General features: G+C 41.7%; 2 protein-coding genes across 3 annotated transcripts in view; one reads left to right on the top strand and one right to left on the bottom strand.

Annotated features, from left to right (window-relative positions):
• The window catches only part of IFT80 (intraflagellar transport 80), a 150,929-nt gene that overhangs the window by 14,453 nt on the left and 114,235 nt on the right, over window positions 1–22,241 (bottom strand). The window contains exons 20-21 of one of the 2 annotated variants that reach the window (XR_012508759.1): window positions 11,633–11,800; window positions 4,897–5,083 (exon numbers count right to left, since the gene is read on the bottom strand). Coding sequence is in view for 1 of the 2 variants with exons in the window: in XM_074368734.1 (XP_074224835.1) it covers window positions 11,786–11,800 (15 nt within the window). In the remaining variant the exon portion in view is untranslated. Of the gene's footprint in view, window positions 1–4,896; window positions 5,084–11,626; window positions 11,801–22,241 lie in introns of those variants that run through there. The other variant, XM_074368734.1, reaches the window with a different exon arrangement.
• On the top strand, window positions 14,882–15,777 carry C1H3orf80 (chromosome 1 C3orf80 homolog). Its single transcript, XM_074368821.1, has one exon. The coding sequence runs from the start codon at window positions 14,899–14,901 to the stop codon at window positions 15,634–15,636; it is 738 nt and encodes a 245-aa protein (XP_074224922.1). The 5' UTR covers window positions 14,882–14,898; the 3' UTR covers window positions 15,637–15,777.

Genomic DNA, 22,241 nt, shown 5'->3' with positions numbered 1-22,241 from the left:
TTAATCTCTGTTTTCCAGCGGGAGCTGTACAATTACAAAGAACTGCTCGGCAGAGGTCTGTAGTAGCTGTCCAATGGCAGCATTACCAAGCCACAGGCACACTTGCCTGAGTGGAATGGGAATGCACAGTAGAGGGCAGGGAGGGCAGGTAACGGGGTTTGAGCTAATCAAAGCACAAGGCTTGTTTAGAATTTATTGACATGTTGTTAAATGTGTTGCAGCTTTTCCTAGTATGATGGCTGTTTTTTTATTGATTTTTCAAAAAACAAGCTTTCAATATTGTGGTTTGTTTATCATGGAGCTTGGGGCTGTTGAAAGTTGACCTCAAAATTGATGTAATTAACTGACCTTAGTTTTCTCTCTTTAATTGATGTTGAATTGCAGACAAAAAAAAAAGTATGTGTGTGGGGGTGTAGTTTTCTAGTTAGTTGGATGTCATTTTTGGCTTTTATAGCCGCCTGGTTACTCAACAATAACTTTCCAAATGTTAGCTCTGCTCTGATTATTAGCTTTATGATGATTACTTTGCCATTAAGCCTAATCAACAGCTGTGCGGAAACTCATTTCAATCATATTTTTCCTGCTTAGAAATTAGCAGATGAAGGATAATTAGTGCCGAATAGCTCCAGAGTTCTGATTGGCTGCTTCCTGTCTAACACTGTCAAAAATGAAAAATGAAAACTTAAAGAAAGTGTAAAACTTTTATTTTTACTTTCTAAATAAACTGTGAACTCGCTCTTTTTTCCCAGCCAGAGGAACTCCAGTTCCAAAATGAAAGTGTACAACCGCCATCAAGGACCAACCATGCAATTAAGTACTCATCTTTAGATTGAAAATGCTTTCATGGCCCCAAAGAATATCGTACTAATAATAAATAACAGTTTGGAAAACTGTTGAAAATACACCCATACAACTTACACAATTTCTTTAGGTTTCAGACACTAGTAATACTTGATTATGAAATATTCTTATAACAGTGGAATAAACATGGGAAAAATGGGTAAATAGTCATAGTCTAGGATGTTTTACAAATCTGAACGTCAAAAAAAGAAAGTCTGCAGAGCTGATCTGCTCTAAAACAGTGGTTTGCAAACTTAGATTTAGACTTAGATTTGAGAACAAATCTACATTCATGATTCTTTTTGAGGGAGAGGTAATTCAGTTTATTTGTTTATTTATGTACTTAATGGAGGTGCTGGGGATTGAACCCAGGACCTCGTACATGCCAAGCATGTACTCTATCAGTTGAGCTATACCGTCTCCCTTGCAAACAAATCTAAAACAAAAATCTATTAGAATCGCATGGAGAGCTTGATAAAACACAGGGGGTTTTGTTTGTTTGTTTTTATTTGCAGGGCAGAGGTAACTAGGTCTACTTGTTATTTTTTTTAATGGAGGTACTGGGGATTGAATCCAGGACCTCATGCGTGCTAAGCATGCACTCTACCACTTGAGCTATACCCTCCCACACACACATGTTGATAGGCTCAGTCAGTAGATCTGGGAAGGGGCCTGAGAATTTGCAATTCTAACAAGTTCCCAAGTGAGCCTGATGCTGCTGGTCCAGGAACCACACTTTAAGAACCATGTGTCTAAAGCTCATGTTTATTAACTGCTCCTAGCTTTACAGTACCACCTTTACGCTCCCATAGACTACTACTACTCAAGCCAAACCACTCTGAAACGTTCCGTGTCTTCTAGCAAGCATCCATCTGCTTTACATTTGACCATATATACACCTGCCCCCTCCTCTTCCTCCACCCTACACTGTGCCCTCCTTCCGGGCAGACGCAGAGCCACAGCAGGATTGGGTTCCACTTTGGGTCTCCCACAGTGTCATGAAGCTTGTTTGCTTTGATTTGTAATGGAACTAAGTTCCAAATAAGGGGGATGGTCTACATGACTTTAAGAATCCTTTCTGGCCCTAGGGTTTTGTTATTCAAAGGCTACTTCTTCGATCTGGCCTTTGTTCTGGTCTCAGATACCGGCTAGCTGATCACTGAACCCATTTCCTTCTGTCAATCCAGTGTCCACAGCAGGAGTGCACCTCCCAGCCTCTCCTGCAGGAAGACATAGCCATGTGACTGAGTTCCAGTCAATGGAACGTACAGTACTTCCAGGGCTGGCCCACAAGAACCACCCACAAGGGATCCTCCAGCTCTTCCCCACACCCCAACTGGTTTTAGGCAAATCAGCAGATAAAGTGATGATGAAGGAGCCTAAGGTGAAAGAAGCCTGAGTTCCCAAATCTAGGGCCCTAGCAGTAGCGGCAGTAGTAAGGTACTGGGCTTTGCACGGCTTCTTAAGAAGCAGCCATTGCCCAGGAAACAAACCTGAACATCCCGTGAAGATGTGTCATGAGACACAATTGAAACACCCCCAAGGATTCACAGAAACAACTGGGGAGAGACATTTGCTCTGACTACTACACCTGTGTAGTAAATCACCCTAAAGTTAGAGGCTTAGGACAACAATAAGCATTTCTCATATTCTATAGTTTCTGTGGGTCAGGAATTCAAAGGGGGCACACAAGGCTGGCCGGGCTCTGCTCTTTGATGTCCAGGGCCTCGGCTGGAAAACTGTAATGTGGGGAGCCAGGATCATCACCAGGCTCATTCATTCACATGTCTGGTGTCTGATGCTGGCTGTTTATGGGGAACGTGCTGGGACTATCAGCTCGAGCATCTACGTGACCCTTCTCTGTGAGGCCTGAGCTTCCTTACAGCACAGTTTCAAGGGCGAGTGTAGCAAGAGTTCGAGCCAGGCAGAAGCCATATTACCTTTTATGACACAGCCCTGGAAGTCATCCAGAGCTTCCTCTGCTGTATTCTGTCAGTTCAAGGGGAGGGACCATGTACCCCAGATCCTGATAGAGGTATGTTAATTTCACATTGTAAGAGCATGTGAAATGGAATATATATATATGCACTTATCTTTGGAAAATAAAATCTGCCACAGTGTTGAAGGAATTTGGATGCCTTCCTCTTATACTACGGTTGGAGGTGGGGAGGAGAGGCAAGAGGAAGGGAAATATGGTTATTTCCATAGACCTGGGGAAAAATTGAATTACCTACCAATTTTATAGTTATATGTATTCTCAGGCCCTAGTTGTCTTTGTCACTTTGGGTTGCTATAACAAAGGGCCATAGTCTGAGTGCCTTATAAGCAAGAGAAATTTATTTCTCACAGGTCTAGAGTCTGGGAAGTCCAAGATCAGGGTGCCAGCATGGTCGGGCTCTGGTGAAGGCCCCCTTCCAGGGCTGCAGATCTCATTTTATCACCCCCATAGCAGGAGGGCAAGGGAGCTCTCTGAGGTCCCTTTTTAAAGGGCACTAATCTCATTCATGGGGGCTCCACCCTCATGACCTGATTACCTCCTAAAGGCTTTGTCTCCAAATATCCTCACACTGGAGGTTGGGATTTCAACACATGGATTGGTGGGTAACACAAACATTTAATCCACTATGTTTGCATTTATGCTAAATCTTTAGACTCTAAGAACTGTTATACACACTTTACATTATAACAATCCACAGTTCTCAGTGTCTCTTTTCCTGTCCCCGCTCTTCCTTCAAACTTCAGCTTACATTTCCCCTCCTTGGTAGAGCCGTCCCCACCCCCCCAGAGAGCACCTCCTGCTTCTGCTCCTTGCCGGGATCATGGAATCCAAGATATCATTTTTGTAACGCCTAAATGCTTATATTACTCCCAATCGACAGTGGTTAATATCAAACATCAGTGAGGCATTATTTAATATTCCATTCTCCAGTGTTCTTTTAAACATCTAATATTTAAGTGTAAACTTTAAATTACATCTAGAAGTATATATTGACTTACTGTAACTACAAACCCAAGATGCAGTAAACATGCTCTGAAGAGCCTGCCAAAATGTTACTTCTAAGAGCCTATTAAGGAGCTTTAATATTTTATTTTGGATTATGCAGATAAAGTTTATAAACAATGTCGTTAAAAAAATAATGGGATGAGAAGCCTTTCTATCTCTTTCTTTATATCTGAGTAGAGGGGATAAAATACGAGTTTATGTCTCCACCCCATTGGGTGAGGACTGAGGCCATTCAGTCCAGATTGATACAGAGACCCCCGACCCCCAACCCCATGTCATTTCTCAGCAATGACCAACATCTATTGAGAGTTTATCATGTACCAGTCACTTTACACACATCATCACACTGAATTCTTACCATGATCCTGAAAAGAGGTACCATAATCACAATTTCACTGAGCTAATTGGGCAACTCCAGTAGCAACACTTGGATTTGAACTCATATCTGCCTAATTCTAAAACTCATGCACTTTCAAACCTCCCCTCCCACCTCCCGCCTCCCTCTCTACTGTTGCTATGATAGGTCATGTGCTAGCACCTTGTTAGGGAGCAGGGAGCTCACCAGGCAGGCAGCCATCCCCACGCGCAGGGCTCTTATGTTTTCCCTACTAGGAATAACAAGACCAGAGTTCAAATCCTAGCTCTGCCTTTTTCTGTAGACTTGAACAAGTCACACTTCTTGAATCTCACTTTCTTCTACATTATCTAAAATAATGTATTTAATGTGCATTTACTATGCACTAAGCACTTTGGATTAACTCATTTATTCTTCATATAACCTTATAAATTAGATTCTATTATTACTCCCATTTTACAGAGGAGGAACCTGAAGCTTAGAGTGATTAGGTGACTTGCCCAAGGTTCCAGAGCTAGTGGTAGAGTCAGATTTAAATCCAGGTCTGTCTGATTTCATGGCTTTAATTCCTAACCATCTAGCATAATTGTCCCTACCATATTTTCCTGGTCCATCTTGTTAAAATAAACAAGATGATATACGTGTAAGCATTTTGCAGATGTTCAGCATGAAACAAATGCTGTTTTGTTTCTCTTACCTGTTTTGATTCTGATCATTGTAGGGAAATCATGCTGGAAAAGGGACTCTCTGGAAATAAATGTCCACATAAACAGAGGAGTCTAGAATTCTGGAGCTGGCACCACTCTACTCCCTGGACCCAAAGACAGGCCGCCAGAATGCTGTATTATTGGATGGTTCCACTTAACAGTAGTCATTTTGTTGAGCTTTAAGAAAAAGTAAATCAGTGTTAAATCTTTCCGAACTCCTTTATAGATTAGCCTTGTCAATCTTAATAAAATTATGCCTCATGTTTGAGATTTATATATGGAAAAGTGCTCAAAAGTAATTACTTTTATTTCCCAAGCATGTCATTTAAAAAATTCTTATATTCACAGCTTGATCCCTATAATTCTATTCTTAGACTCATTTTTAATCTGACTCTGTCTAAAACTAAATTATGCCTCCAAGATATTGAACAGCTTAAATGTCACATTAGTGACATGGTCATTGATTTTATATTTCTATCCAGACTAGTAGACTTTAAGTAAAAACAGCGAGAGCCTAGCACTAAAATGTACATTTACTTCCAAAGAATATGCTTTCATTATTACAATAAAGTGAATTTTTTTTAATTAAGAAATCTTCCAGATTACTGATTCTAAGGAATGCTCTTAATTGATGGTGAGCAGCCCTATTTTCTAGTGGACCTATTTAAAAAGTGGCATTTAAAAATCTAAATTGTGTAGGGAAAACCTAGTCTATGGAAATTAGCCTATCCTAGAGACCCCTCACTCCTCAAAATATGAATTAAGAAAAAAAAATAGCAGCAGAGGATTGCAGAGGGAGCTTCTTGGTCGTACAGCTCGGGAAAAGGCTCCCTTCAGTGTTTGCCTCTTAGAGAATCAAAATATACCTTAACAAATTAAAGGCTTGGAAAACTCTGAAGCCGTGAGTCACATTTTCTGTAACTGGGCATTTCCCAAACTTACTTGACCACAAAATCTTTTTTCCAAATAACAAGAACATCCCATAGAATTTATGCTCTGTAAGACTTGAGCAAAGTCCCTTATAACTGATTCTGAAATAAAAGTAACTGAGGCATGCAACCAAACCACTTTTTTACATCCCAAAATAGGCCATGTTGAGACATACAGTTACCTATGAGTATAACTTTTTACCTAGAGATTAATTTCTAAAACGAATTTGGTGACGCAGAATAGCGTATTGATGGAAAACTCACAACACGTGCCAAAACCCCTGCAGAATAAATTTAGTGTTACTTATTTATGTCAAACCTTACTCCACAGAGAATTTACTATAACTCATAGCATGAATACAAATGGCAAAATATGAATGGAATCAAACAAAAAATAAATTGTGTTAGAAAACCAAGGCTATATTAAAGCAGAAACATAAATATGGTGGGGGGGGGAACCTAGCACAAATATTATAACTAAACTTTAAATTTAGTTCTGAGCTCTCCAGCAGCCAAAGCAAAAAGGGACTCATGGCCATTTACATAATTACCATGATGAAAAAGAAGAAAGCTTTGACAGGTTCATAAGGAAAACAAGGCTTTGTTTTGGATTGAATACTAAAAGAAATCATTCAAAAGAGAGAATTTCATAAGAGACATAATGCTTCCAACCATTTTCCAAATGCAGTAACAAATTTATGTGGCTAATTCTTATGGCATTGCCAGTGATAAAGCTCAGGCCAAATATTAAATTCTACAAAGTTAATGGGTTCCATTTGTCTTTGGCTGAGTCAGGAAGACATGTTACAAATCTAATAAAGTTATGATAACCCTAAAACAAATTAGCTTTGTACTTCACCATTTTCAGAACTGAACCAACAGGCAAGAAAAGATAATGAACTCGTTTAGTTCAATAATAATAGTTAACACTTATATAGAGCTCTCTGTGTGCCAAGCAGTGTTCTAAGCACTTTATATGTGTTCATTCATTAAATCCTCACAACAGTTCCATAAGGTAGGTAATATTATACCCTCTATTTTGCAGATGAGAAAATGCAGACCCAGAGATCATGTGCCCAAGGTCACAGAGCAGTACCAACACTGTCTACTGTCACTTGTAATTGAGGCCATCTTCTCCATGTGGATGGGTTCCAGTCTTAGGTGACAGAGTGGGGAAACACTATTCCCTTCAATCTATAGAATCACAGGAATCCTGTAATTTATCAGAGGAATCTATGTAATTTGTCATCTTTGTATCTTTGGGGCTGGAGAAGATGGTTCAGGGGCACTGTATCAGTCAAGGTGCAACCGGAAAAACAAATCACTCTGAGCACTTCAAACAGGGGGAATTAAATTAAATACAAGAGAATGGTTACACAGAAGAGCCAAGACCAACCCCCTACCCCACCCCCAGGAGCTGGTGGGGCAGCCTGGAGATTGGCAACCCTGGGAGCCCAGGGGCTGGGGTTACCCACCACAGACCTGTGGGAGCCATGCAAGAGCTGCCCAAGCCCCCACCATGGCTTCTCCTCATCCCCACTCCGACCTCCCATGGGCTGAACTCTGCCAGAATCCCCAGACAGGGAGACGCACCCTCTAGGGACCAGCCCTCTCATGATACAGGGAAGAGCTGTAATGGTTGAAGAACCAATCTGAAACCAAAAGCGTCCAAGGCTGGCTGAGGTATTAATAGTTGAAATATGAAAATTGTATCCTCCAGTAGCTGGAGCAAATGGGCTTCAGGAGTCAAATCACACAGGTAAATAAAGGCTTATTCTCTAAATCCCTGGTCACTGTAACCAGGGGGCAATCCTCCTTGTGCTTGAAAGAATATATAAGTAAAACATTTCATTCTGCAGGTACCTAAACAATGGTATTGTTACTTGAGAGGGATACATGTTGAAAATATAGTCATACACTTAGGTATATTAATTCCATAAGAATGTATTCAGCGCCTATGATGTTCAAGTTGCCAGGGCAGAGATTCCTGAAAGATGTGGCCATGGCATTCTAGAGTTCTGTAAGCTCTTCATAGATGTGCTCCCAACTCTGCCCATTTTGTCCCAGCTGAGGCCTCCATGTGTATAGTGATGCCTGTCCCAGGGGATGATGAACAGAGTGGGTCCTGTGACTCATGGTCAGCTGGATAAACCTTGCTGCAGAGGCTAAGAAGAGTGACCTAACAGCAAATGAGGACTATAGAAAGATGGCGTGCTGACAGGAACATTCGAGAACTTTGCCTCGTGGATTTCTACTAGAGCTCAGGCAAGCAGGCAGGAGTTCCATTCAAACAATGTAGCAGTTGGGGGAAGGTAAAGTGTGAGCAGAGGAACCCCTCAGGTGAGCTTCCCAAAGCACTAGTCAGAATGGTGCCAGGACACAGAGAGATGGAAAACTGCTGCTCCACAGCGGAGCAGACACAAAGCCTACGGCCATGAATAGATTTCTAGAAACCCCAGGACTAAGTTATGTATACAACCACCTGAAATATGAGGTAGAAAACAAGAAATTGCCAGTGGGGGTGGGTACAGCCCAGAGGCAGAGCACATGCTTAGCATGCAAGAGGCCATGGATCAATTCCCAGTACCTCCATTAAAATAAATAAACCTAATTACCTACCCCCAGAAAATTAAAAAAAAGAAGAAGAAGAAAATGAGAATTGCCACATATAAGAGATGCTATTAAGGGGATTCTGAGAAGAGAGAAAGAGATGACTTCTAGCTGGGGAGGGTGGACTTCGGGGTGGGTGGTATAAATTTTGGAGAGGTGACATTGGAGAGGAGGTGCATGTTATATGGTTTTGACCTATAGAGATGGGAAAAAATAATTCTTAGGGGGAGGGTACAGCAAAAGGGAAGGGACAACATCTCTAAAGCAGGGGGCTTGGCAGCTGTCTCAGGCAGTCATTTATTGAAGCAAAGGGTTCAGGAAGGAAAGGAGTGGAGAATAAAGATGAAAAGGAAATTAACATTATACTCCCAAAGCTCTTTTAAAATTCATAGTTGGATAAATCTACAATGAAAATTGTCAAGGGAAATTTTGGGTATTTGGCTATATTCACAATCTTTTAAGGCAAGTATCTTGGAAGACAGTTCTCCTATGCCATTTAATATTAGAAGCAGGGTGCTGGGTAGACAGTCCACAGCCCTGCCCAGGTGGGGGTAATGGCCAGCTCAGGGTCAGTGCTACCAGTCCTGCTGCCCTGTAAATGTAAGGACATGGGCAGGACTCTGAACAAGAACAGGCACCTCATGCTCCACCCTAATCTACGGAGAATATTCAGATGGTGGTATTAACAACTAATTTTCCCTTGTAATGAAAGGAAGGCAAAGAGTGTATTACTAGTTTCAAGTTAAAATAATGGAGTGTAAAAATGTTTCACCTTATGAAATTATTCCATCTTTATGAAGTGATTTCATTGTAATTTCATGCTATGTGATTTTTCTGCCCATGTGAGCATTTGGCTGGTACATCAGCCTACTGACAGATCTATTCTAACTTCACCAATCTGACCATCTAAAAAGTAGGAGTGAGAAAGAAATTCATTCAGCTGATATAACTGGAATTCTAATTTCAGATCTTCTTGGCCTCACTCAAATATCTCATAATATTTATGGTTTGATTTTTATATCTCCAGCAATTCAAAAAAGAGAGTTTGCCATGAGAAATTAACTGAAAACTTGTTATAAAGAAAACTTACATATAGAAGTTAGGTCACCGATAAGTAATATCATATATTCATTTTGTGTTTCAGAACCCAGTTTATCCTTACTTTCCCAAGCACGGACCTTTAGCCAACTGATGAGCACTGGAGAGCTCCGTTCACATGTAAAGAATGGAGCCTAGAACAGAATCCAGCTGTATTTTCCTTATAACTGGCCTCTCAGTGCATCTGAAGTGGTCAGAGGGAACACAAGAGCATTGCCCCCAGGGTCCCTTTGGCCCAGCCCAAGTCGGTGAGGCAGTGAGGCGCTTCCCATCACAAGCCTTGGATCCCAGTTTCAGCACCACCACCAGTTTACCCTGTGATTCCAATGTGTCAACCTCTCTTCACCTGGAAAAAGGGATAATAATAACTTCAACCCATCTCACAGGAATGCAATAAGGAGAAAACAAAACAGTGCACGCGGACGTACTTGGAAAAGCTAAAAGGCCAAATAGAAATGTAGATATTCTTTCCTCAAGGCCTGAACGTACCCAACCTTTTGTTTCTAGCTTCAAGCATGGGAGAAAGATTTCTATTTCCTTTTGTGCCTAATTTGAACGAAAGACACAAAGCACCTCACATTGCCTTTTCTCCTGCTTCAAGCATCTGGCTTGAAGAAGCCTTTTGTCGGCCAGCTGCCAACTCAGAGTTGAAAGGAAATGCAGACTCCGCTCTAAGTCAGGCGAGTGGAGGTGGAGAGGACAGGAAACAGTGCTGGAACTCTCCTGGTCTCCAAGCAAAGACTGAGCAGGTCTATGGAGGTAACTCTATTCACACAACCTGTTAGAGACCCTGCAGGGAACCAGATTTGGTTTAAAACTGAATAACAGTGAGGCATAGCTCGACTCTACTTAAAGCTTATGAACAAGAGGTTCCCAACTGTGAAGACAGAAATGATCCAGGCTTTGCCCCAAGCATGAGAGATGACACATGAAGGGTCTTCCCGCCCCGGGAACTGGTCCCCATGAAGTTTTCTCTGCCCAGAACACATCCTTTCTCTTGGCCTTGGCCTTTCTTTCTTTCTTTTTTTTTTTTTTTTTTTTTTTTGAGGGTTAGGGCTAGGTGCAGGGTTAGGACTAGGTTCAGGTTTAGAGCTATATTTAGGGTTAGAGATAGGTCCAAGCTTATGTCTAGGTTCAGGGTTATGGCTAGTTGAATGTTTAGGGCTGGGTGAAGCGTTATGGCTAGGTTCAGGTTTAGGGCCAAGTTCAGGGTTATGGCTAGGTTCAGGGTTAGGGCTAGGTGCAGGTTTAAGTCTAGGTTCAGTGTCATGGGTAGGTACAGTGTTAGGGCTCGGTTTAGGGTTAGGTCTAGGTTCACCATAAGACTTAGGTTCAGGGTTAGGGCTAGGGTTTTTTTTTTTTTATTCTAACAGTATTTTATTTTATTTATTTATTTAACATTTTTTATTGATTTATAATCATTTTACAATGTTGTGTCAAGGCCTTGTCCTTTCCTAAGAAGCTGTTTCTTATGGAGGCCTTTCTGGCTGACACCCCCACCCCACCAAAGTCCAGATAACATCCAGTGTAAAAACTCGGGGAACTTCTCCTTTATAATCATTGATCTTTGTCTGGAGTTTAGTGATTGATTAATCTGACTGATTAGCATCTGTGGTTCTCTCTCCCCTCTCCCAGCAAGCTCCCTGAGGACAGGGAACGTTTTGATTTCACAGCATTTTCGGATCAGAGCAGAATGCCTAGTTCAGAGTGGGCCCTCATTAAATATTTATTAAATGAGTGGCGAAAGAAATACAATTTGCAAAGAACTTCAAAGTAGATTATTTCAGATCACAAATCATTTCTAGGTAGGCATATTTATGCAAATGTGTGCTATTTACCATCAAACACTTAATTTACTGTTGCTCAGGGAGGACATACTGCAAATGGACGAAAACCATAAAATGAGGAGTTTAATAAATCAACTTTAATAGCGAGTTAGTAGTAAGGAAAAATGCGGTACACCCCGAAAAGGGGGTTCTTAGAGACTGGATGGTTTGCAAGGTCCCAACCGCCCACTTTTAGACGTTTTGAAGAAGGGACGTGAAAAGGGCAGAACTATTGCTTCCCAGGTTTAAAGGTAAGAACTCACAGTCAGCAGACATCAGGGAGGCGTTCCCTTCTGGACCGGGTATCATGTGACAGAACAGAAAGTTGAACGTTGGGGCCGCCCAGTCTTTCTCAAGCCATCAGGACAGCTCCCAGAAGCACAGGTGAAACAGCAACCAGTTTTGTGGTGTTCTGCTTACTTTCTTCTGTTCTAAAAAGTTGAAAAGTATGGCTAATTTGGCATTCATTCAAATGAATGTAAATAAACGAGGAAGGTAAAATTTTCAAAAAATATTATCCAAGCACTTCAGCAAGATAAAGCAGTTAATGTTCTTAATTTTTTTTTTTAATCAAGCTGTACTCCTAGAGACCATGCTTTTTGGATGAAAGTCAGTCCTTGTCCCTCTTCCATCTGTTTTTTTTTTTTTCTCTTGCACACACTGACTTACACACAATTTGGTGCTGATTTTCAACAAAATAAGGTTTCTTTTTAATTTTTACATTGTGATCTTCCTTTATCTTTCAATTATTCTATGGAACATATAATTAAATTCCATCTTCCTCCCTAAGTGGCTTGAATTTATGACTTTCTGAGAGCTAAGTCTAACCCATTTATTTGTGTGTTAAACAAATACAAAGAATAAGGGTGCTGAGTAATGAAGATCATGTCTTTTCTGGGGCTTTTAAAGCTATAGGGTTTCTTTTCTTTCCTTCAAAAGGTTGTACACAATAAATTACACTGCAAATAAAAATGAATTAAGTGAGACTGAGAGATCAGAGGAGAAACAAAGAGGCGCCAGTTTCTGTAGAGGGTCTTTAATGGATGATGCTTTGGGACTATCAATTTGGAAAGAAAAAAATCAAATAAAATCCATTCCATATGCATTTTGCAGACCCCATCCTTTTCTTTGTTTTTTATGTAACTCTGCCAATGTTTTATTTTATGTAAGATCTATATTGTTTTTCTACTGTGTCCTGATATCCTGCAAACAAATTCTAATTCCCTTGAAGGCAGACAGAAATTAAACAGATTAAATGCTGTTTGTTAACTAATTTCAAAATAACAATAAGCAGGACAGTTTCTCTTATGCATCATCAACCAGACAACTTCCCCTTTACTTTTGCCATTGCTCCCATGGCCAGCAGAAATCCTAGCAGATCAGATAAGAACCCAAAGAGGTCTTCACATTTTTATCGACTTCGTACTCTAACGCCCATCTCAAGCTATGAACTGCCTTCATCCTTGAGATTGCTGTAAACTCATTAACTATTTTTCCTCTAGGAAAATGAGAACAAGTCACCATCAGAGAGGAAACTGTCATTTGTTTCCCTCTGTGGAATGTCTCCTTTACTCCATTTAGAAGCAGCTAGGCCTGCAGACCTGGGTTTATTCCACCCTGGGGAGGAATCATCTATTTCTATATAATGGCGAGCACCTAGCAGAGTTCCTAGAATATAGAAAAACGTGCGGTGTAAATTTGGCCAAAGAATGGGTGAATGAAAGGATAATGATTTTCATTGTCCTAAAAAGAATCATTTCCACCCTCTTTCTACAATTTGAAACCCCTTGTCAATTAGTCTTTACTGAATAGGTTTTAGGCCTCCCAGCAGAGAAACAGATGGCGGTACAGAGAAATATTTCGGCTTTAGGAGAGCTTAGAAAGAAGGACGTGTGCTCAGCCAAGCTTCACATGAAGTACTTGGTGTTAGTGACACTTAGGAGCTTCTCCAGGAGGAGAAAGGATTGTTTTGGAGTGCAAGGCAAAGTAAGGTGTTCCCAGCAGTAGAAATTTTAAAATGTTTTCATTTAGGAGGAACACTGACCAGTCTAAATCAAACCCACACTCCAGCCTTGTTCCATAAGGCTATTAGGGAGATACAGTGTGACTTACTCCGAGAGAAATCTTTGCTTTTACCTGATCTACAGTTGAGTTTTGTGTTCTGTTTTCCCCTTGCTTTTACTTTTTTCTCTCAATGACTATGGAATTTCCCCGTCTGGATTCTCTACAGGGGACCTAGTGTTTAAGGGGTGAGGGGATTAAAAGATGATTGTTCCAGTCTGCCTGAATAAAAGCACAAGCTCCTGGCTCCTTCATGGTGTCGCTCTAATGAGCCGCTGAAGGCCACCGCCCAGCAGACATGTCTGTGTCAGGGACCGCGGTAACTGCCATCCCTCCCAGCGTGCGCTAAGGGGCTTCCCCAGGGAGTGCTGCCTGCTCTACCCCATGTGCTAAATGAGAGCATAGGCTCCCTTGAAGGCAAACTTGGCAAACAAGAATAACCTTGAAAAAGACCCTTTAGACGCAGATCAATGCTTAGGAACGTTGCCAATCACTTACAACTCTCGTTTGCCATTTCACAGATGTGTTATTTACGCTGGAGGACAGGCCTCCTACCTCAAATCCAAATCCCTGCTCTGTCCCTTGGGTACACTGGGGCTTGTCGGATGCCCTGGGGAAATATGCACCCCTTCTCCTCTCCTTCGTCAACTCGGGTTACCGTGGAAGAGTACCCCCCTGCCCCTCTGTGAATACTTCCGTGGTGCCATGACCTTAGCCTCTCCGGAGAATTCTCTGTTCTGGAGGTCTCCTGAGGGGTACCGGATTCCCAGCCCCCTGGATCTGTACCATCCGGCATCTCTCCCCCACCCCACCCAGCAAGCTCTAGGGCGGCTGCGGGGCTGTGCTAGCCATTAATGACCATCATCCATTTTTAATCAGAAAGATCACAAGAAGGATGGTAAGCGAATCCCAGTCGCAAGTCAATTTAAATAACATTCCCGGGGAAATCCAATCACTTAAAACTGAGACACCTACGCGAGCAAGAGCCCCCGCCCGTCTGGCGGGGAAGAGCGCGACGGCTGAATTAATCAAGATTGGGGGGGGGGGGGGGGGGCAGGCTGAGCGCAGAACGTTAACCCTTCCAGACCCGAAGGGTGCCAAGAGGGGCTTGGAAGAGAGCGGCCCGCCGGGGCCAAGATGTTCATGGCAGCCCCGCGCAGGCTACCTCTGCCATCTTGGGCGGTTCCGGACGCCCTGCGCCGGGCTGGGGCGGCTGGGCGCGCAGGGTTAAGGTCAGAAGCTCAGGAGGCTGTTCGGGCGGCGGGAAGCGGCCGCCTCCCGCTGCCTCCGCGCGCCTCGGGCTCCTCCTTCCGCCCAAGCGTGGCCAAGTGAGGACTGCTCCAGCCGCAGGTAGCGGAGGAACGGGAGGCGGCGCGCGGGACCCGAGCGCAGCGCCCCAGGAGGGGCAGACGTACACGGGGACAGACGGATCTCCCGCCCCGGACCTTAGCGACGGTCGGCGCGGGCCATGTGGGGACCCGGGGTCACGGCCGAGGGCCTGTCGGTGGCGCCGGCACCGCCGCCGCTCCTGCCGCTGCTGCTGCTGCTGGCGCTGGCGCTGGTGGCTCCCTCGCGGGGCGGCGGGGGCTGCGCGGAGCTGGCGTGCGGCGAGCGGGAGCGCTGCTGCGACGCGGCCAACGCCACCGCGGTGCGCTGCTGCAAACTGCCGCTGCACGCCTTCCTCGACAACGTGGGCTGGTTCGTCCGCAAGCTCTCCGGGCTTCTCATACTGCTGGTGCTCTTCGCCATCGGCTACTTCCTGCAGCGCATCATCTGCCCCAGCCCACGCAGGTACCCGCGCGGGCAGGCGCGGCCGGGGCCACCGGGGGGCGCCGGGCAGCCGGGGGCCGCTGGGCCCCCCGACGACGACGACGACGACTCTCCCGCGCTACTGCGCGACGAGGCGGCCGCCGGCTCTCAGGATTCGCTGCTGGACAGTGGCGGCGGGGGCCGGGGTCGGGTAGGCGGCGGGCGCTCGGCCCCATCCTGCGCCTCGGAGCACGAGCTGCGTGTAGTCTCGCCGGTCTTCCTGCAGCTGCCCAGCTACGAGGAGGTCAAGTACCTGCCAACCTACGAGGAGTCCATGAGGCTGCAGCAGCTCAGTCCTGGAGAGGTCGTGTTGCCCGTATCGGTGCTCGGCCGCCCAAGAGGTGGCGGCGCAGGGGAGTCCGACGGCGGCGGCGAGGGCCGCTTCCCGCTCATCTGAGCGTCCGGGCCGGCGCGAGGACCATGCGAACAGAGCTGGGCCGTGGGCTCCGGGTGGGACGCAACGGCCGAGGTAGCCTTGGCCGCCGCCAATTGCCTCAGAGCTCGCCTGTCCCCTGGCGACTGGGATGGGGCCACGTTACCCCTGCTTCTCCCAGGATCGTAAGTTTCCCTACGTTTCATTCGGTTCAAGGAAACGTTAGGCACGTGCGGCGGGGGAGACAGCAGACGAGCACGGAGCGCAACTTTGGAGGACGTCCCCGCCTCAGCCTCGCCTCTGATTGTGTTCACTCATAAGTGCCTGCTTCCCGAGTCAGAGAACGCATGAGCTTCGGGAAAAGGGCAGGAACCTTTGGGAAAGAGGGGAAAGGGACGCAGTTCCACTCCTTTCCCTCCCGCCTGGACAGGTCACGGTCTCCCAGGATGGGCGGAGGGCGAGGAGGCGAGCCGCGACTGGAGACTCCTGCGCACTGGGAGAGTCTGGGAGAGAGCAGTACTTAGGTGTGATCGAATCCCTCCCTTGCGGAGAACTCAAGCACGTCTTTCTGGCAAAGCATAGTCATGGCTGATGGCTCACAGTTTGGTGAGGGATGCCCGTGAGATCCGGTTAGTTGCTGTACCTATTCAGGATACAGCAGTTACGCATATCTGAGATCATACTCAAGGTACCGTTGAACTTTTGATTTTTCAATAACTGAGAAGATACTTATTTGTCTTTTATTTTTATATTTTTATCATGTATTGAGCGCATCTGGAGGCTGTTTCTGCATTTAATGACAAGATCATCATCTTAGCACCTGTTTTAGGCCTTAGTGGCCCAGAAATATCTACACTCTCATTATTGTTTAATAAAATGTTGGACATTATTTCATTTACGGCGGGAAAAAGAGGCATGGTCAAATGAGAAAAAATGTGACATTGAAAACATGAAGGATACCTTATTTTCACTATTTGAGAAGAATATACTTTATTTTTAGTACTGTGGCATAATATATAACTTTTTATATTAACTATACATTATGGATGTAGTCTAGGTCATAGTTTCATGTAAAAATGATTGCTACATGTAAGCCATACCATGAAGCATGATGTCATGCCTTTCCCCTCCATTTTTCATTTGGAATACATTTCACATGATAGAAAACGTAAGAATTTGTTGTGACTTGTAACTTTTGTTTAAAGCATAATTGTGCAGTAATGTACTACAGAAGGATTCAGTCAACCTATCTTAAGAAAAAAAAGTGTCATTGTATCAGTTCTACCATTCTATTAAATGTCCTTTAAGCAAATGGTAATATGAAATAATATATTAAAATGCATTATGTATAATGTACATATGCATATTGTCTATGTACAATATACACACTGTGTATAATTATTACAGTTTGTGATTATCAAGAAAGGAAAAGAAGGAAAAAAAAGTTTTCTCTGCTTGGGGAAGGATGGGTACTACATTGAGAAAAATTACACATGTGGATCTCACACGTGGATCTAGAAAAGTTATTTTTATGATTGAAAAAATCTGACAATTCTGAGAAATCTTAAAATATCTGAATGATATTAGAAGAAAATGATTTGATTAAAATTTTTAAAGCTGATTGAAAAAGTCTGACAGTTCTAAGGAATCTGAAGATGTCTGAATTGCAATAGAAGAAAATGGTTTACTCTAAACTTTTAAAAGAGAATGACCCTGTCATTAAAGAGAATCATTTGAAGTGCATTAAAACATAGAAAAGCATTAAAATCTTTCTCTGTGCAAACTGTATCAGACGTGTGACTATATGGTAGTGTATTAAAATATGAAATGTGTGTCTGACATTTAAAAGAAATTTAAAGCTGTGAATTGGCAAAAACATCAGGAGTTGAGACTGCATCAACTTTTATTGAGAATGGTATAGGATTTAATGAAATCACATTATATTGAATGACTGTATATATTAATGTTACTCAAACACTGTAAATTTTAGTTACATGTGGCTGTCAATACCACTCACCATTCAAACAAACTGGGAAGTTTTCATACTCCTTTAAATGATTTATCCTTTGAGGGTACACTATTTTAGACACTTAAAAAAATTCACGCATATCTGAAACATCAACATAAATATCCAAGTACCAATATATAAAGTCTGTCTTCTATGTTGTTACTACTAGCATCTTGAACTTTACAACAAAGTCTTATGAAAATACACTTATAAAATGAATCAAGATGTTTTTCTTGTACCATCTGTGGAACATTTCTCTCCATAAAATTCAGAATGTCTATAATGTGACACCAATAGTGCAATGAGATTCTACTTAATTTTAAAATTACAAGTTTTACACTTTTTTTCCCTGCACATCACACAAGCTTTTATTGATGTCACCCAGTTCAATAAAAACATGAGTGTGACTCTGCTTTGGTTTTTTTCTTGTAATTCATTGATTTACCAAGCACAGTTCTGTTCAGGCATAATGTTGTGAGGGAAAAGTCCTTAACAGCTATTTTTATTAGTGATAAATGAACATATCTCATGGTAATACACATACGTATTTAATATACCATGTTAATACAGAACCCATGTGTTCACAATGATAGAAGAACTGGATAGAAACATTTTTAAAGCTCTAAGGGCATTATCTGGGTGATCAGTTTTTGTAGATTTTATCTGGAAGTTATTTATTACATAGACAGAACTAGTGGAAAATAGAAATGTAGAAACTTTCACTTGAAAGTAATTCATGATGTGCTGCTCATTTTACTCATTTTTAATATTCTTCTATACATAGTGTAGAACAGAGATGTATCTACATAGATATAGACTTATATAGGTGCATAGTCTGTGCCTGATATTATTTGCAAGACTGCTACGTACATACATATCTTAACCAAAGCCACCTGGGAGTGCCAAGTTCTCCAGTACTAACTTTTCCTCCTGGTTTTTAGTTATTAAACTAACTCACATACTAAAATATTTCAAACATTGTCATTTTCATTGACTTCTCTTGAGTAGGGAAATGATGGTCCTGGATATGGTAAGAATCCATCTGGAATGAGAGAAAAATGTAACTGATTTTCTAAATCACGTGTGTGTATAATTACCAGTTGCTTAAAAGCAGTTTATATTGGTGTTCAATATCCTAACCAAGAGGAAAATGTCTTCTTGGGTTATAATGATAGTTTTAAGTTTTAAGAGGCCATTAATTGGCACATTTTGCAAATGTGAGTGTGCTTCAACCATAGAAAATGGCATTGGCAAGTATGCCAAAGGGCATGTATTATATAAGGAAAACCAGATTCAGCTGTAAAGGCCAAAGGGAATATAAGGAAATGGCCTCAACTGTTTAAAAGGCAATATGGTAAGTATCTTAATGTTGTACTTTATGTATATAGTTTCTCTCAAGTGGAATTAATAAGGGAAACAATTCAGAGCTGAAATTGATATGCTATAAACATGAATATAGTGTTCAGATTTGTACAATATTCTGCACTGACTTTTGTAAAAATTTCAAGAATCATAATTAATTTGGGTTTCCAGATTGAGAGAAAAAATGATGAGTTGCTTTATTTTGAACAATCCAGCATTAACCATCTCTCCAAAAGTATAAGCTGCAGACAACCAATCAATATTAGAATATTTGGCAAGTTTACATCTGACCTCACTGGTTTAGAATTGCTTTTTGGTTCACCTTTCATCCATTGATGAAAAGGCTAATAAGTGATAGGCTAAGGGAAGGTATTTTCTCAACCAAAGAATAAATCAACCAGCTAATTGCAAGAAATTAAGACATCCTTTCTTCCATAAGGATGGAAAGGATGTCTTAATTCTTTTTTTCAAATTTTGCCTGTAAAATAATCAAATGTCAAATAAAACCAACACTTTGATTATACTTAAATACATATAGAACCTAATTTTATTTATTTATTTTCTTTTACTTACAGAATTCACTTTTAATTTTATGGCAAAAGTTATTCTATGGAAGATATTTAGGCTAGCCATCACACTAGAGATGGTCACTCTTCCCCACTCCTAGCTAAGCTCCTTCATTGTCTTGCTATCATCTAGTTCTTTCTTTCTTTGTGTATTGTTCTTTTCCTGCTTTGGATTTTTAGCAGATGTTTTCTCCAAAACACATCTCTTAGAACTCCAGGTTACTCTTTGCTGTGATTTAGTATTACTCCGGTTATGCCTTAGCTTTTTGCACAAAATTTTTGGTAAAACAGTATTTTCCAAAGTGTTTCCTTTTTATTCTATTTGCACCTGGCTTCTATGGGTTTCCAGTTTTGAAACAGGTGGTTTCTCCTTTTTATATGCACTAAATGACTGTAAACATATTTCTCTTCGCTCTTCTCTATAGAATTTCCTCTGTCACACTGGGCAAAGATCAAATCTTTGCATCTCTCTAGCAAATACTTTAATTTTTCTAGATTTCAAACACAATAAATCTTGACTTACCTCTTTGACTACTGCTTCCTCACCTAGATTTTCTCTGGACAGATCGGCAGCATTTTTCTCCCTATTTTTGCCTAAAGATGTGTTCTCTGCTCTGTTTATAAGAGCAAAGAATTAGGCCCTTGCATCTTAATAGTGGCACTGACCTTATTTGGGCTTCCAAACCTGAAGCACATTATTTCTCCATTGACTGCTATGTCTTTGTGCATCTAGACTTTTCCACAGGCACCTTTGTGGTTTCCTCTGTGTCGGTCATATCTTTTCTCATTCTTTTTCACAGACATTCTATTTGTTGTACTAGATTAAAGATCACATCCTTCTGTCTTTGTAGAGAAGACCGTATTGAGCCTCCAGGCCTAAAAGATAAATTGATTCACCATTGATTGCTGTATTTTTTTTTTTTTCACATTCTTACGGATTTTCTACATGGGCTCTTCTTCAACTTCCTCTGTATGTAGCATCTCTGACTACTGGGTTGAACAGATACCTCTAACTTTTCTTTTATTCTGCTTTGAGTTGATGTTGAAGAATCCGCCCTGCATTATTCAAGATTTTACCTGAGGAACTGTCAACAGTTTGATCTTCTGCCTCTTTGTTGGCAACATTTATTTCATTAAACAAAAGATTAGCATCTTCCAGATTTGCTTCTGTTTTGTTTTAGTTTGTATGAATTTTCTCTTCTGTATTGACCAAAGATTTTACCAGGTCAAAATTAATTTTCATTATCTTCCTGGGTCCTAAAAGTATCTTCTCGTCGTTTGTAGATTTAACTTTCCTCTTGCAGATTTTTCACTGTTTGTCACCTTTCTACATGAGCATAACCCCTGATGAACTAACCAAGCTATCAGATTCCTGTAGCTTTATACCAGCTTTACTTCTCCCCTCAGTGTTACAGTCTGTCTTCTGCTTCATAGCTCCGTCTTCTGAGTATTTCTCTTGGAAGCTCTTCACAGGATTCTTTTCACCTTTATTTGAATCTTTTCTGTTGATGTAAGCAACTGAGACTCAAGTTCTGTAGCAGTACTATATCTGCGTCTGGGATGTAGGGTTATTCCCTGACTCAGCTTTTCTTTAAAATTAAACTCATATTTCTTTACACATATCTCTCTTCGCACATTGCCTTTTTGAGTAGGCAAATGTTCAGATATTTAAAAATCTTTTTTAGGTTAGATCTTGTTCTTTGACTAACTCTAGCTTGCGTGCTCTTTGGCCACATGTCTTCAATTTCAGAGGCATTTATTTTGGATTCATATCCACAAGGCTTACAAGAGGAGTTCTCTTGACTGAGATCTCTGGGTCCATCACTGAATCAAACATTTCTTCAAATCCACTGTTGACAGCTTCCAAACATCATGTCTTCTGCTTGGATTCTCCCAGAAGAGTCTGCATTCCAAGAAGTCTTCAACTGAATTTTTCTTTTTTCTTGATGGTTTCAATATAGTACATCTTGGTTCCTAATGTACAATATAGTACTGGTAACTTCTGGCTCCAGGCTTTCTCTTGATGTTTTAAAAAAAGTTTTGTATGGTCTTCTTCATTGTCTTTTGATAAAAAAAAAATGTACACTCTGTATATGTTCTAACATTTTTTTCTATGACTTGGTTTTTTTGAGTAGTATTTCTTTTATTAGAGATGTTTTAGGTTTTTCTTGTAATTTCTCTGATATATCTGAATCCTTACTAAGGGTTTCCTGTGAACAAGTTTTTAGAATTCAGAGCTGCCTTCACTATCGTAATGTCTGCCAGATCTTCTGCTGGATGTACCTTAGACATTTTCCCAAGTTTCTTCATGCCTCCAGGGTTTTCTGTCGATTCACAGATCTGCTCTGCAGTTGTCCTGAGGTCAGTGAGAAGAGTTGCATTGTATTACAGTTCTGCAAATTGTAGGAAACCAAGTCTTCTACTTTGATTTCCCTTTTCTTTAGTTCTGTCTGTTGGTGCCTGTTGGGTTTTCCGTGGACTCAGTCTTTTCTACCGAAGTCCTCAGAAGTCTCTTGATTGTTGTCAGGAGTTCAGCTGATGCACATTTCTCCCTGGGAACTGTCCTGAGTTTCTTACTGTCTTGTGTTCTGGTCCACAATTTGCTGTGGAGTTTTCACAGGGCCCTTGGTTCCTGTTGGGTCTCCCACTGGTCCTGCCCGATCTTTACGCATCCTAAACTATCTTTCTTTTAA

Source organism: Camelus bactrianus, chromosome 1 (genome assembly GCF_048773025.1).
Source record: "Camelus bactrianus isolate YW-2024 breed Bactrian camel chromosome 1, ASM4877302v1, whole genome shotgun sequence".
In the NCBI taxonomy this organism is placed as follows: Eukaryota; Metazoa; Chordata; class Mammalia; order Artiodactyla; family Camelidae; genus Camelus; species Camelus bactrianus.
Note: the sequence above shows the minus strand (reverse complement) of the source record. Positions and strands in the feature narration are given on the sequence as shown.

Excerpts from the sequence above, each read along its gene's own strand:
- C1H3orf80 (XM_074368821.1), top strand. The coding sequence starts at position 14,899 with ATGTGGGGACCCGGGGTCACGGCCGAGGGCCTGTCGGTGGCGCCGGCA.